Source organism: Pyrgilauda ruficollis, unplaced genomic scaffold (genome assembly GCF_017590135.1).
Source record: "Pyrgilauda ruficollis isolate IOZ18807 unplaced genomic scaffold, ASM1759013v1 scaffold57, whole genome shotgun sequence".
NCBI lineage: Eukaryota > Metazoa > Chordata > Aves > Passeriformes > Passeridae > Pyrgilauda > Pyrgilauda ruficollis.
The window spans coordinates 7,694,435-7,707,157 of NW_024527377.1; the positions used below are offsets into that span (position 1 = coordinate 7,694,435).

Sequence of the window (12,723 nt, forward strand, 5' to 3'; positions counted from 1 at the left end):
CGGGGGCCTGGCGGGGGGGCGGAGGGGAGGGGAGGGGGGCCGCCGTTCGCGGCGCTAGGACCGGGCGCGGCGGCGGGCGGAGCCTCCCCGCCGCTCGCCCCTCCGCCCGGCCGCTGCGGCAGTGTCTCGGAGGCGGGCAGGCGGCCGGTCCCTCCGGTCCCCCGGCAGCATCCCGGCCCCGCCATGGCTGGCGTCGGCTTCGCGGCGCACCGCCTGGAGCTGCTCGCCTCCTACCAGGACGTGATCGGCGAGGACAGCCCCACCGACTGGTGAGCGCGCCCGCCGCCGCCGCCGCCCCTTTGTCCCCGCCGCCGCCGCCGCCCTTTGTGCACGGAGCCGCCCGGTAACACCGGCCGCGCCCCGAGCTGCGCCCCCCGCCGTCCCCGGGAGCCCCGGCACACAAAGGCGGGCGGGGCGGCGGGGGGTGTGCCCGGCTCGCCGCCCCCGGTGCCCGCACCTGCCCGCCGCACCGGGCCGGGCGCGGTCCCCGCTTTGTCTGCGCCGGGCCGGCACGTGCGAGCGCCGGGACTCCCCGGCACGGCCCGGTGCGACCCCCAGCCGGGCAGCGAGAGCGGGGAGCGGGGGAATTCGCGCACGGCGGGGAGGGCCCCGTGGGGCTCCCCGCTGCTGGGCCCGGCACCGGTTCCTCGCCATTGTCTGGAGCAGGAGCCGCGGGCAGGGGCGCCCGGGGAACGGGGGATGGGGAGGGGATCGGGGCGCCCGCAGCCCGGCCCCGCTCCCGACCGGTCCTGCTCCTGACCGGCTCCTCCGGGATCCCGGCAGCGGCGGCCCCGCTGCCCGGCGGATCGAGGCCTGAAGCCGCGGGGGCACCGAGCATCTCATGCCGCTCCCGCTACCCTCAGATTCCCCCAAGCTCCTGGGCTGCCACATCCCTGGGGGGTCGTGGTGTGTCGGCCCGGGGTTGCCCCGCCGGGCTGGGGTTGCTGTTGAATCGGGGAGGGGAGTGGCTCTCTCCGCTGGGACCCCCGGCTCCTCTCGCTGCCCGCGGGGCACCCGGTGTCGAGGCCGGCTGGATCCAGGCCCGCTGCAGGGAGCATCACCCTCTGCCAGCCCACCCGCATCTCCCAGCCCAGCCGGGCGCCGGGAGGCTGGCTGGGGCCATCTGCCCCGCGATCCCCTCCCTGCCCTCCAGGGTGCCTCTGGCATGCTGTCTGGGAACGCTGCCGGCACGCTGGGGCGCATCTCGCTGGGCAGAGCCGGGGCGCTGGACAGCGCTGGGTGCATGCTGTGAGTGATGCTTTTGGTGGGGGGCGGACGAAGGGGAGCTACTGTGCGCCCACCATCCAGCCGGGGGCATCGGCCGCCCCTCCGGGATACACCCACCACCCATCCGGGGACTCCCACCTCCCAGCTGGGCTGCACCCACAGCCCAGCCGGTCAGACGTCTACCTCAGACCAGGTCCCTGCTCTCAGGACAGGACTGTGCGGGCCTGGGCAGGTCCAGGTCCCCGCCAGACCCCGGGGGTCTCCGGAGGGCCCCGCAGTCCCGCGGTCAGCCCAGGGGCGCTGTGGGCAAGCGCCGTGTGTGTTGCCGGCCAGGCGGCAGCTGTCAGCCCTGGGTACATCTCGCTTCCCGGCATCCGCTGCAAAGGAGCCGTCCCTGCCAAAGCTGCTGAGAGCAGCAGAATCGGTTCCCGGGAAGGCGAGTGCCGGTGGCGGCTCCCCCACACACACCTCCAACGCTGATCCCGGCCAGGCAGTGATCCCCTACCGTCCCCATCCGCGGGGCTGACTTCGCTTCATCGTCCCCAGCCGCTCCATCGTGCCCGGCCACCCCATGCCATTGTCACCGGAATACCTGGCGCTCAGCGCCCGCGGGAACAGCATCCCCTCTGCCGGGGTGCGGGATGAGGGGTGATGCTGGTGGGGCTGCATCGGGCAAGGTGATGGGGGCAGTCCCACGGGGAGGAGGGCCCAGCCTGGCTGAGCCAGGGGGCTGACTGGGAGGACACTGTGCCAGAGCCTGGCCCTGGGCCGGTACGAGGGAATGCCACGCTAAGGCCCGGCCGGGATCCCTCTGTTTAGTCTGGGATTTCCCCTGCTCCAGCCCGGTCCTGGAGGGTCCGAGCATCCCCTCCCCCTGCCCGGCCCCGCGAAGGCTGCTGGGGCCCATTACTCGATCGGAAAGGAATTTGGTGCTGCTTTCTGAGCACGCCGACTCCCTGGAGCTCCCAGCCACATTGGAAACACATGTGCCGGGGCTGGGGCGGGAGGCTGGGGCGATGTGACCCCTCCCTGGCCATGGCATGGGGGGTGGGCTGCCGCGGGAGCCCCGTTCTGACTCCCGAGGATGCTGCTCTGCCTACTCCGGTGAGCAGCGGGGCCATGCGAGGGCAGCGGGGCTGCGATCGCTTCGGTTGGGGTGATGGGGATCCTCAGTGGAGCCCCCCGGCTGCAGGAGCCCGCCCCTTGGGCTGCACGGGGCATCTCCACCCACGGGTGACCCACATACCTGGAGCCCGGGGGTGGGAAAGGGCTGTATGGGTGGGGTGGAGGGATTAAAGCCCATGGAAGCGGGGTAAGCAGTGCATGATGCTGACAGCACCCGCTGTGACACAGCTGGTCCCCACTGCCAGGGATTGTGGTGGTGCTGTTGGGCTGTGGGTCCCTGGGGGTACCCCTGGGGATGCTACAGGCCCCAGCACGGCTTCCCTGTCTCCTGGAATGGAAACCTCCATCCTGGCATGGAGTCAGGCTGTGCTGCTGAGCTGTGTCCACAGCAAGCCCCATCTGCCCTGGGAGCACCCCCGGGTGCAGGCAGCAGCCTTGTGCCCAGATACCACCCGGCACGGCAGGGTTCTGGGAAAGGAAAGCAGGCAGTGGGTGCCCCCAGCACCCACAGGCTCCCCAGGCAGTGATGCTGTGGCTCTGCCCTACTTCTTTTCTCCTGCCTGCTGCCAGCTGCATCCCACCCTGCCAGCTTCCAGCTCGCTGCCCTGGGCTCCCCCAAACTGCTGCCGTCCTCCTCCATTCCGGGGGGATCAGGGGCTGCATTTGCCACCCTTCCCTGTCACAGCCATCTCAGGCAGCACTTTGCAGCTGTTCCAGGCCTGGAAGCTGGCGCCGGCTGGGGCGGCCGATTAGCGGGATCGGGATGTGCGGATTAAAGTCAATCTTGTTGGTGCAATTATCTGCGGCTCCCTGCCAGGGGCTTGGGGGGCGGCGGGTGCTGGAGGCAGAGGGAGGCCCTCTCCCTCTTAGGCACCTGCCTGCCTTCCCCTTGCTTTTCAGCTCCAGCCACGGCCCTGTTTAGGGGGTGGCTGTGCCCGTAGGGACCCTCGATTCCCGTTCCCCAGGCTGTGGATTGAAGCTGCAGGCTCGAGTGAGGACGGCTTTGCTCGGCACAGCGGGGATTTTGGGGCTCTGAGAAGCGCCATGCGGGCACCACCAGGCGAATGCCGATCGGCAGAGCCGCCCACCCGCGGCGGAGCAGGGCTGTGGGGGATCCAGCACGGGCGGCCCTGGCTTTCCGGGTGCAGCGCGTGACGGTGGCAGGCAGGTTTGGGTGCCTGCCAGGCCCCGCAGGTCCCCACTGCCTGCCTGCCTCCCCCGCTCCCCTCCACTAATCACCTCGTCATCGGGGCGAGCTGCATCCCAGCTGGGCTGGGGGGGGTTGCCATGGTGATGGAGGATGCTGGTTGCCTAGCGACATCCATCCCCTCGCCCACCCGCCCTGGACCGATTTGGCATGCGTGGTCCCCCCTCCATGGCTGGCTGTGTGCCTCTGGGGAGGTGCTGGCTGGTGGGGGTCCCCGCGGAGCCCCCAGAGGGGCTGGCCAGGGCACGGTGGGAGCGACAGGGGGTTTCCCATCAGCTGGGAATGGTTTCCAAGGAACAGTCTCCATGACGGCCCCATCACACTCTGGCGGCTCATTGATTTGCTGCTGCTGGTGCTCCGGCGTCCTCCCCCAGCCTGGTGCCTGCTGGGCTGGTGGCTCACGCAGCCAGGCACGTGAGTGGGCCTGGGTCCTTGCTGGGGCACAGGGTTGTCCCCAAACCTGGTCAGTAGCTGGAAGGGTCGTGAGGGGACAGGGATGGGCCAGCAAGTTACTGTGAGACTGTGTTGGCTTGCAGCACAGCAGTCGGTGGGTCCCTGTGCCCAAGTGACTATTCTGTCCCCAAACTTGGGACCCTTCCCCACAGCTGCCACTAAGGGTTGGGGAATAGGCCCTGCCCCACAACCTGTCTGCCTTGCCTGGCAGTCTTGCTCTTGGTGCTGTTGATGGACAAGGGTTGCTGTGACTGTGTGCTAGTTTTGGCACAAGCAGCCAGACCCCAGCACATGTCCTGACATCAGTGTAAGCAGGATGGGGAGGTTGGGGGCTGCCCCAGCTCCTCCTGGCTTTGGCTGACCCATGGTGTCTCCCCAGGGCCCTCTACACATACGAGGATGGCTCTGATGACCTGAAGCTGGCAGCATCAGGAGGTAAGGTCCTCTGTCCCCTCCGCCGGCTAGCCTGTGCTGGTGTTTTCCCTGTCACCCATTCCTGGTGCTGGGTGCACGTGGGCTGATGGTGCTGTGCTAGGTGGAGGTTTGCTGGAGCTTTCCGGCCACTTTGAGATTCAGAAGGTGATGTATGGCTTCTGCAGCGTCAAGGACCCCCAGGCCGTGCTCCCCAAATATGTCCTCGTCAACTGGGTGAGTCTGGGGGCCATGCTGAGGGGGACTGTGCTGTGCCCACAGGGATGTGGTTGGGTGTGAGGGAGCTGGCAGTGGCCAGGGGCTGTGGGTGCCCCACAGTTCTGCTGCCCAGCTGAGGTCAGTGGGGTGGGGGTCATCCTGCTGCCTCTCTCAGCTCAGTCCCTCCCTGGCTGCCACAGGTGGGTGAGGACGTGCCGGACGCCCGCAAATGCGCCTGTGCCAGCCACGTAGCCAAGATTGCAGAGTTCTTCCAGGTGCGTGACACTGGGGACGGGGAAGATGTTGTCAGGGCACTGATGCTGAGCCCTGATGGCTGCTTGCACCCCCGCAGGGTGTGGATGTCATTGTCAATGCCAGCAGCGTGGAGGACATTGACCCCGGGGCCATCGGGCAGCGGCTCTCCAACGGGCTGGCCCGTGTCTCCAGCCCGGTGCTGCACCGCCTGCGGCTGCGCGAGGACGAGAACGCCGAGCCCGTGGTAACCTCCCCATGGCAGCCTGGGGATGCTGGCAGGGCTCCTGTGTGCCGCAGCCCCTCACCCGTGTGCCCCTCACTGTTACCCACCTCGCTGATCCCAGCATCTCCACCCCTCACCTCTCCTCCATCCCAGGGCACCACCTACCAGAAAACCGACGCCACCGTGGAGATGAAGCGGCTCAACCGGGAGCAGTTCTGGGAACAGGCCAAGGTGGGTTACGGAGGGACACCCCAGGGAGAGGGGTGAGCTGCTGGCTGGCTGATGGGCAACCCCCTCACTGATCCCCCCCACACCAGAAAGAGGAGGAATTGCGTAAGGAGGAAGAGCGGAAAAAGGCGCTGGATGCCCGGCTGCGGTTCGAGCAGGAGCGGATGGAGCAGGAGCGGCTGGAGCAGGAGGAGCGGGAACGGCGCTACCGGGAGCGCGAGGAGCAGATCGAGGAGCACAGGCACGACTGGGGTCGGGTGGGATGTGGGTACAGGTGCTGTGAGCGGCTGGGTGGGCACATGGGTGTCCCTGGCAGGGTGGGGTTGGGGCAGGGACCAGCAGGAGCCGATGCCCAGCGCCTTTCCCATTTCCCCTTGCAGGAGGAAGCAGCAGAGCTTGGAGGCGGAGGAGGCCCGGCAGCGCCTGAAGGAGCAGTCCATCTTTGTGAGTGCCACGGTGGGACTGGTGCCAGGATCAGACCCACGGCTGCCCCTGGCATTACCCCCAGGGAAGGGCTTTCCCCAGCTGGGTGCCCGGGGCTGGGGGGTGATGCTGCGTCTCTTCCCAGGGGGACCAGCAAGAGGAGGACGACAGGCAGCAGTTTAGGAAATCGGAGTCAGAGGTGGAGGTGAGTGTGGTGATGGCCATGCCCGGGGCTGGTCCTCACTCCCCGTGCAGCAGTGCCCACAGCTAGATGGGAATGGAGCTGTGGGATTCATGGAATGTGGTCCCACAGCCCCACACCCCCGGGGCAGTGGGGCTCAGCCTCCCCCGTCCCCACAGGAGGCTGCTGCCATCATCGCTCAGCGGCCTGACAACCCCCGGGACTTCTTCAAGCAGCAGGAGCGGGTGGCATCGGGCAGCAGCGATGCTGTCTCACCAGGCAGCCACAGGACAGGTGAGGGGCTGTGGGGGTTTCTGGGCACGGGGGTGGGCACCAGGACACCAGGGCACAGGTGAGTGCAGTGTCACAGCTCAAAGGATTGCAGTGGGATATGGAAAGACCGGGATGCAATGTGGGGAGGGGGTGTACCCTCTGCCATCTCTGGCACTGTGATTCTGCGTGCCAAGGGCATGAGGATGGCAGGGGACATCCTGCTCTGCTGTGCCACCATCACTGCCACCATCACCGCCACTGCCACTGCACCTCACGTGGCCCCTGCAGCTGGGGCAGCTTGTCAGGGGCTGGATGTCAAGTTGTCTTCAGCAAAACGGGGCTCACCCTGCTCCCTGCTGGTGCTGTCCACTCACCTGTCACAGCACTGTGCCCGCAGCCAAGCTGGAAGCATGGCTGGTGCATACAGGTGGGCAGCTGGAGGTCCAGGGATGGCTTGGGAATACATCCCATGGTGACAGCTAAAAGGGGCAGGAGAGAGTGAGGCACATGTGGGGCACTCAGCATGCTGCCAGCTGGCAAGGAATGCCTCATGGAGAAGCTGGGCTGCCCCACAGCCTGGGGTCCAGTGCTGGGACTCTTTTTGTGAGTCTAGGGAAGGACTGGTGGGTGTCTCCAGCCATGGGGCCGTGTCATGGTGCTGTGCTGGGGGGCTGTGCCGTGAGCTGTGCTGGGAGGGAGCCTGTGACCTGTGTTCTTGTGTGGTGTGCCATGGGTTGTGCCATGGGCTGTGCCGTGGGGATGTGCTGTGGGGGTGTGCCGTGGTGCTGTGCCTCGGGGCAGTGCTGTGGGCTGTGTGTTCTGGCCGTGCCGTGGGTTGTGCCACGGATTCACGCTGTGGGGCTGTGCTGTGGCTGAGCAGATAGTTGGTCCCACAGCCGCGTCCTGGCCTCTCTCCCCACCTGGCCAGGCAGTGCTGCCTCACGTCCTTCTGTCCTGCTGCCTTTCCATCCTCTTGTCCTGCCATTCTCCCTCCATGTTGCCTTCCACCCTGCTGTGCTCCCATCCCAGTGCCCTGGTGCTCCAGCCCCACCACGACTGCGCTGAGCAGGGACTGACCCATCTCTTTGCTCTCTCTCTCTCTCCGTCCGTCCGTCTGTCTGTCTGTCTTTCTCTCACAGGTCGTCTGCACTGTCCTTTCATAAAGACAGCTGACAGTGGGCCACCTTCTTCCTCCTCCTCCTCCTCCTCCCCCCCACGGACCCCCTTCCCCTATATCTCCTGCCACCGCACTCCAAATCTCTCCTCTTTCTTCCCATGTAGGTAGCTGGGAGCTCCTGGGCGCAGCTCCGGGGGTCGAGCCATGGGCAGCTGCCCCACAGCCCACCCAGCCCCACGGCACACCGGACCACCAGCGGAGGCAGCACGGGCACCCCGAGGGGGACAGGCACCCTGAAGGGGACGGGCACTTAGGGGGGACCGTGCCCCTGCTGGGGCTGACCCCATGCTGGTCCCTGTGCCCCTGGGAGGGGGGACATAGGGCAGGCTGTGCCCATGGGTCAGATGGGGACAGGGTAGAGCTGTGCCTGGGGAGGTGATGGTCCACAGTGGGATGGGATAGACTGTGCCCATGGGGTAGAGCGGGCACAGGGCAGGCTCTGCCCGTGGGGCAGCAGTGGATAGGACAGCTGTGCCCTGGATCATGCAGGACTGTGCCCGTGGAGCAGGGTCAGGCAGCGTGGAAAATGCTCTGCCAGAATCACGTGCTGATGGGGCAGAAGGGAAAGGGACATCTCTGCTGCCCTGGACCATGCAGGTCTGCCCGTGGGGCAGCATTAGGCAGTGTGGAAAAGGCTGTGCCCAGGATCATGTGAGGCTGTGCCAGTGGGGCAGAAGGGGGTGGAACAGCTGTGCCATGGACAAGACTGCAAGACTGTCCACAAAACAGTGTGGAATGGAAAAGGCTGTGCCCAGGAATGTGTGGGGCTGTGCCAATGGGGCAGAAGGGGCCAGGTGGTTCCAGGGGCCATGTGGGGCTGTGCCCCCACAGACACAACTGACAGGGCATGGAGCTGTGCCCACAAAGGCTGTGCCAGGGCACAGCTGAGTGACGCGTGGGCAGAGCCAGTGTGCACCACAGCAGGTGTGGGGCTGCCTGTCCCCTTGCCCAGTAGATATGGGGGGCTGAAACTCATGGGGGTGCTGGGGACACCTGGAAGGGACACGATGGTTGCTGCACCCGTGGAAGCCTCCACCCCACCACCCAGGAGGGGACGAGGTGGTGGCAGGCACACAGCGATGTGCCCTTGGCAGCGCACAGCTGCCTCGGTGCGGGGCAGGAGCAGTGTGGGGTTCTGGTGCCCCCCTCAGTGTGGGCAGCCCCCCCACGCCACCGCCTCTCCCTTGTCTGCAGGCAGCCAGTCGGACGCCTTCCGCAAGGCCTCGGCAGCGGGCTGCAGCCCCTGCGAGCCCAGCCCGGCCGCCACGCCGCTGGGCACCCCGGGCACCCCGGGCACCCCGGGGGAATACGCGCCCGCGGACCAGACGCCGGCAACGCCCAAAGGTGGGCGCAGGGCTGGCGCTGCCTCCCCCTGCCCAGGGCTGCCGGGTGCATCCCCAGTGCAGCCCCTGGGCTCTGCTGCAGCCCCGCCAGCCGCGCTTGCATGGCTCAGTGCATCCGTGCTGTCCCATCCGCATCCCTCGGCGTATCCCGCCTGCCTGAGCTGTGTCCCACAGCGCATCCCCGCTGCAGCCCCCCCGGCTGTGCTGCAGCCCCCCCAGCTGCCCTTGCATGGCTCAGTGCATCCGTGCTGCCCCGTGTGCATCCCTCGGCGTATCCTGCCTGCCTGTGCTGTGTCCCCCAGCACATCCCCGCCGTACCTGCTGCTCCGTGCCGCTGCATCCCCGCCGTCTCTGCTGCATCCCCCAGTGCAGCCCCACCGTCATTGCTGTACCCCTGCTGCCTCCAGTGCATTTTCTAATGCCAGTGCATCCCTGCTGTCTCTGCTGCACCCCATGCCATGCATCCCCCATCTCCAGTGCAATCCCCCTGCTCTGTACCTGCCGGCCCTCCCTGCTGCACCCCCAGTGCAGCCCTGCTGCCTCTGCTGGGGCCCCCAGTGTGATGCTGCCCAATCTGCGCCGTCCTGCTGCACGTCCTATCCAGGGCTGCTGAATCCCTCTGTATGTCCCCTCTGCCCCACTGTGTCCCCAGGGCACCCCAGCCAGCTCTGCTGCTGTCGCCGTGTGTCCCTGCTGCGTCCCCACTGGCGCCTTGGCATCCTCTGGTGCTTTGGCATCCCAGCTTTTCCTTCTGCATCTTCTCAGGGCACCTCTCCCGTTCCCTCCACAGCCCTTTCTGCCTCCCTGCCACTCCCCAGGGGATCACCTTGTCCCTCCCTATGTCCCCTCACTCCCCAGTGCATGCCACAATCCCCTCCCTGCCCAGCCACCCCCACCCATCCTTGCAGCATTCCCCATACTGTGCCCAGTCCAAAGGACTCCAAATCCCCCTGAGCTGCATCCCTGTCCCCGGGTGACCCCCAGCCCTGGATGAGGTTGTCTGTCCCCACTGACTCCTGTCCCCTCCTTTCAGAGTCCCCCAGCCCCAGCGCACAGGAGCCCGGGCCAGCCACGCCCGAGCAGCACTGGCCCTTCCCAGGGCCCGAGGACAAGGCCATCGAGCCCCCTGGGGATGAGCCCAGTCCCAGGCCAGTGTGGACAGCGGGGGGTGATGCCCTGGGGGACCTGGTGACCCTGGAGCCCACCGAGCCCTCCCTGCCACCCGTGGCTGACGAGCCCCAAACTGGGGAAGCCCCCAACCCTGAGAGCCTCATCGACCTGTGGCAGAGCGACGGGGTGACTCCCCCAGCTGCCTGGCCCCTGCCTGCTGCCCCTGTCCCCGAGACACCCCCGGCCATGCTGCCCGAGGAGGGGGCCCTGCTGAGCCTGGATGAGCTGCCTGAGCCCCCTGCCACCTTCTGCGATGCGGAGCAGGAGGATGAGGATGAGGAAGAGGCAGCTGGTGAGGGGGACCCCCAGTCCCAGGATCTGGGCTGCCAGCACACGCCCCAGGAAGACACCCCGGGCCGAGAGACGCCCCCCATCACTAATGGGGAGATGGCCCCCAAGGATGGGACACCGGGTCGTGGGGAGCAGGTGAGCATTACTTGTGGGGAGAGGTCAGGGGGTGATGGGGGACTGGGGGGGTCCTGACAACCTGCCCCCACCCCCAGGCCAGCGAGGGCTACTTCAGCCAGTCCCAGGAGGAGGAGGTGCCCCCCACCGAGGAGCTGTCGGCCAAAGCCCCCCAGCCCGTCTTCTACAACAAGCCCCCAGGTGAGTGAGGACAGTGAGGAGGGGGAGTCTGTCCCTCTCTGGGGCACCCCAAGCCATCCTGACCCCTCTCCCTGTCCTCCAGAGATCGACATCACGTGCTGGGATGCAGACCCTCTGCCCGAGGAAGAGGAGAGCTTTGGGGGGGCCCTGTAAGCGCAGGCCCCGCTGCCGGCACAGGCAGCCCGCCCCGGCCGGCGCGGGGCACGAGGGGGCTGCAGCCGGGGGCCGGGCCCCCCTCGCCCCTCTGGGGCCCCGCAGGATGAGGCCTCCAGGTGGCGGCCGCCCCGCTGCAGCCCCGCCCCGGGGCACCTTTTACAGCCCCCCCTTCTCCTCCTCTCTTTTTTAAGTTGTCGGTAGGAGCCGTGTCAGCCCCCCAGCCCTCCTTTAGCAGCCCTCCCCCCCCCCGATACCCCAGCGCCCCTTTGGGGGGGACGACACACGCTCGCATCCCCTGCCCGGCTGTGGGACAGGGTCCTCGTTCTCTTCGTGCCCCCCCGGGAGCCCCCCCAGTACTTTGCACGAGTTCAAAGAAAAAAAAAAAAAAAAAGGAATAATAATAATAATAATAAATGAATATGGCAATAAAGTGACCCGACCGAGGCAAGGCTGCAGCCAGCGGCGTCCCCCCACCCAAACCCCGGCAGGGAGCTGATGTGGGGGCTTTTACCCCTTCCCCACTCCTTCTTTGCTGGGAGCCCTGTCCTCCCCTGCTTGGCCCCTGCTTGGCCCCTCTCCCCCCATTCCCCCCGGAAACTTTTTGGAAAGCACAAGTTCTGTACCGGCGGTGTGCTCATGTCTGTTAATAAATAAAGCGTCTCCCACGGGGGCTGCAGCCTGCTGGGGCGGCAGGGAGGGCTGGGACTGGGGGGCTACGGCTGCCTTGGGGAGGGGGCGGTCCCACCATGCCAGCCCGCCAGGAGGCAAACCCGAGCCACAAACTTTTATTCTCAAACTGTAACAAACAAAAAATTTAAGAAACAGAGCAGAGTCCGGGTCCCCAGCGCCCCCGGCCATGGGGGGGCCGGCGGGGGCCAGACGGGGAACCAGCCCCTTCCGCGCCGGCGGCGATGGCCCGCGCCGGGGCGGGTGTCCCTGGGGTGACACGAGCAACCGAAACCCCCCCCACCCCCCAGGTGCATGGCAAGGTCCGGGCATCCCCCGTGGCCGCCGTTAGACAGCGGTAGTCCTGCCGAAGAGGGGCATGGAGACCGGGAGGTGCCAGGGTCCCGTCTCGTAGGTGTCCCTGCTGCTGAGCTCCGAGTCCGTCCAGCTGGGAAACATGCGTGGGGAGCACTCCTGCTGCAGGTAGAGGTCCGGGCAGGCAGGGCCGGGGCTGGCTGAGCGGGGCAGGTGCAGCGCTGAACCGTAGCCGGCGTCCAGGAAAAGGGGTTTGTAGCTGGGAGGCTGCTCCTGCTTCTCCAGCCGCTCATGGCTCAGGAAAGGGGCGTTGATTTTGCGGTAGAGCCCCCGCGTGTCCATCAGCACCTCGCTGTATGGCGGGGGGGGCTCCGCCATCAGCAGCGCCTCCTCATAGCACGGCGGCTTTGACAGGTCTGACTCTGCAAGGCAAAGCCCCCCCCGGACCCCTGCTGCCGTCAGCGCTGCGCTCCGGCTCTCACGTCGTATCCCCCCCAAAACAGGGGGAGGCACGTGCTCCGGGGATGCGAGAGCCCCTCCCTGCTCCTTACCGTGCCGGCAGCTCCAGGGCCGGGGGGGTGGGATGTGGTGGGGGTGATGATGGTGATGGTGGGGGTCGAGGCGGAGGCGGTGGGGAATGGCGATGCCGGGGGGGCTGCCCCCGTAACCCTCGTAGTGCAGTGGCTCCATCTCCAGCGCGCGCAGGCTCTGCTCCCGCAGCCGCTCCTCCTGCTGCCGCTTCACCCGCCGCCGCAGGTAGCTGCAGAAGCAGCACAGCAGCACGATGAGGCCCCAGATGAGCCAGAAGCCCGCGAAGCAGGTGAGGAAGGTGTAGGTGCCCTGGGACATCACCATCTTGGCAGCCGGCCCCGGGGGGAGGCCCCCGCCTCTCCCTGCCCTCGGGATGGGGGACGGGATGCTCAGGGCGGCGGCAGGGTCAGGGAGGACCCGATGCTGTCAGGGCCGCCGAGGGCATCTCCCCGGGCCGTGCCCGGCGCGTTTCCTCTGGCCCGCGGGCGAGCCTGCCGTCAGGGGTCCGTCCTCGCCATGGAGCTGGGGGGGGCT

At 67.4% G+C, this 12,723-nt stretch overlaps 2 protein-coding genes across 3 annotated transcripts; one reads left to right on the forward strand and one right to left on the reverse strand.

Moving 5' to 3' along the window:
* The first annotated feature begins 46 nt into the window (after positions 1–46).
* DBN1 (drebrin 1) lies at positions 47–11,297 on the forward strand. The gene is made up of 14 exons (XM_041481998.1): positions 47–269; positions 4,392–4,447; positions 4,548–4,660; positions 4,843–4,917; positions 4,995–5,141; positions 5,274–5,351; positions 5,438–5,589; positions 5,729–5,792; positions 5,917–5,976; positions 6,132–6,246; positions 8,597–8,746; positions 9,779–10,341; positions 10,419–10,521; positions 10,604–11,297. Exons 1-14 carry the CDS (start codon positions 184–186, stop codon positions 10,672–10,674), a joined length of 1,833 nt encoding a protein of 610 aa, XP_041337932.1. The 5' UTR covers positions 47–183; the 3' UTR covers positions 10,675–11,297.
* A 151-nt stretch (positions 11,298–11,448) lies between these two features.
* PRR7 (proline rich 7, synaptic) lies at positions 11,449–12,723 on the reverse strand. Of its 2 annotated transcripts, none has more exons than XM_041482052.1 (2): positions 12,210–12,723; positions 11,449–12,080 (listed from the first exon to the last, which is right to left on the reverse strand). In XM_041482052.1, exons 1-2 carry the CDS (start codon positions 12,511–12,513, stop codon positions 11,692–11,694), a joined length of 693 nt encoding a protein of 230 aa, XP_041337986.1. In that variant the 5' UTR covers positions 12,514–12,723; the 3' UTR covers positions 11,449–11,691. The 2 variants fall into 2 exon arrangements, with proteins under 2 accessions (XP_041337986.1, XP_041337985.1); XM_041482051.1 differs by having other exon boundaries at positions 11,449–12,107.

Excerpts from the sequence above, each read along its gene's own strand:
- PRR7 (XM_041482051.1), bottom strand. The coding sequence starts at position 12,513 with ATGGTGATGTCCCAGGGCACCTACACCTTCCTCACCTGCTTCGCGGGC. Across the intron at positions 12,108-12,209 it reads GCCCTGGAGCTGCCGGCACG|GGGTCCGGGGGGGGCTTTGC; the intron begins GTAAGGAGCAGG and ends TGACGGCAGCAG.
- DBN1 (XM_041481998.1), top strand. The coding sequence starts at position 184 with ATGGCTGGCGTCGGCTTCGCGGCGCACCGCCTGGAGCTGCTCGCCTCC. Across the intron at positions 5,793-5,916 it reads TGAAGGAGCAGTCCATCTTT|GGGGACCAGCAAGAGGAGGA; the intron begins GTGAGTGCCACG and ends GTCTCTTCCCAG. Across the intron at positions 10,522-10,603 it reads CTTCTACAACAAGCCCCCAG|AGATCGACATCACGTGCTGG; the intron begins GTGAGTGAGGAC and ends CCTGTCCTCCAG.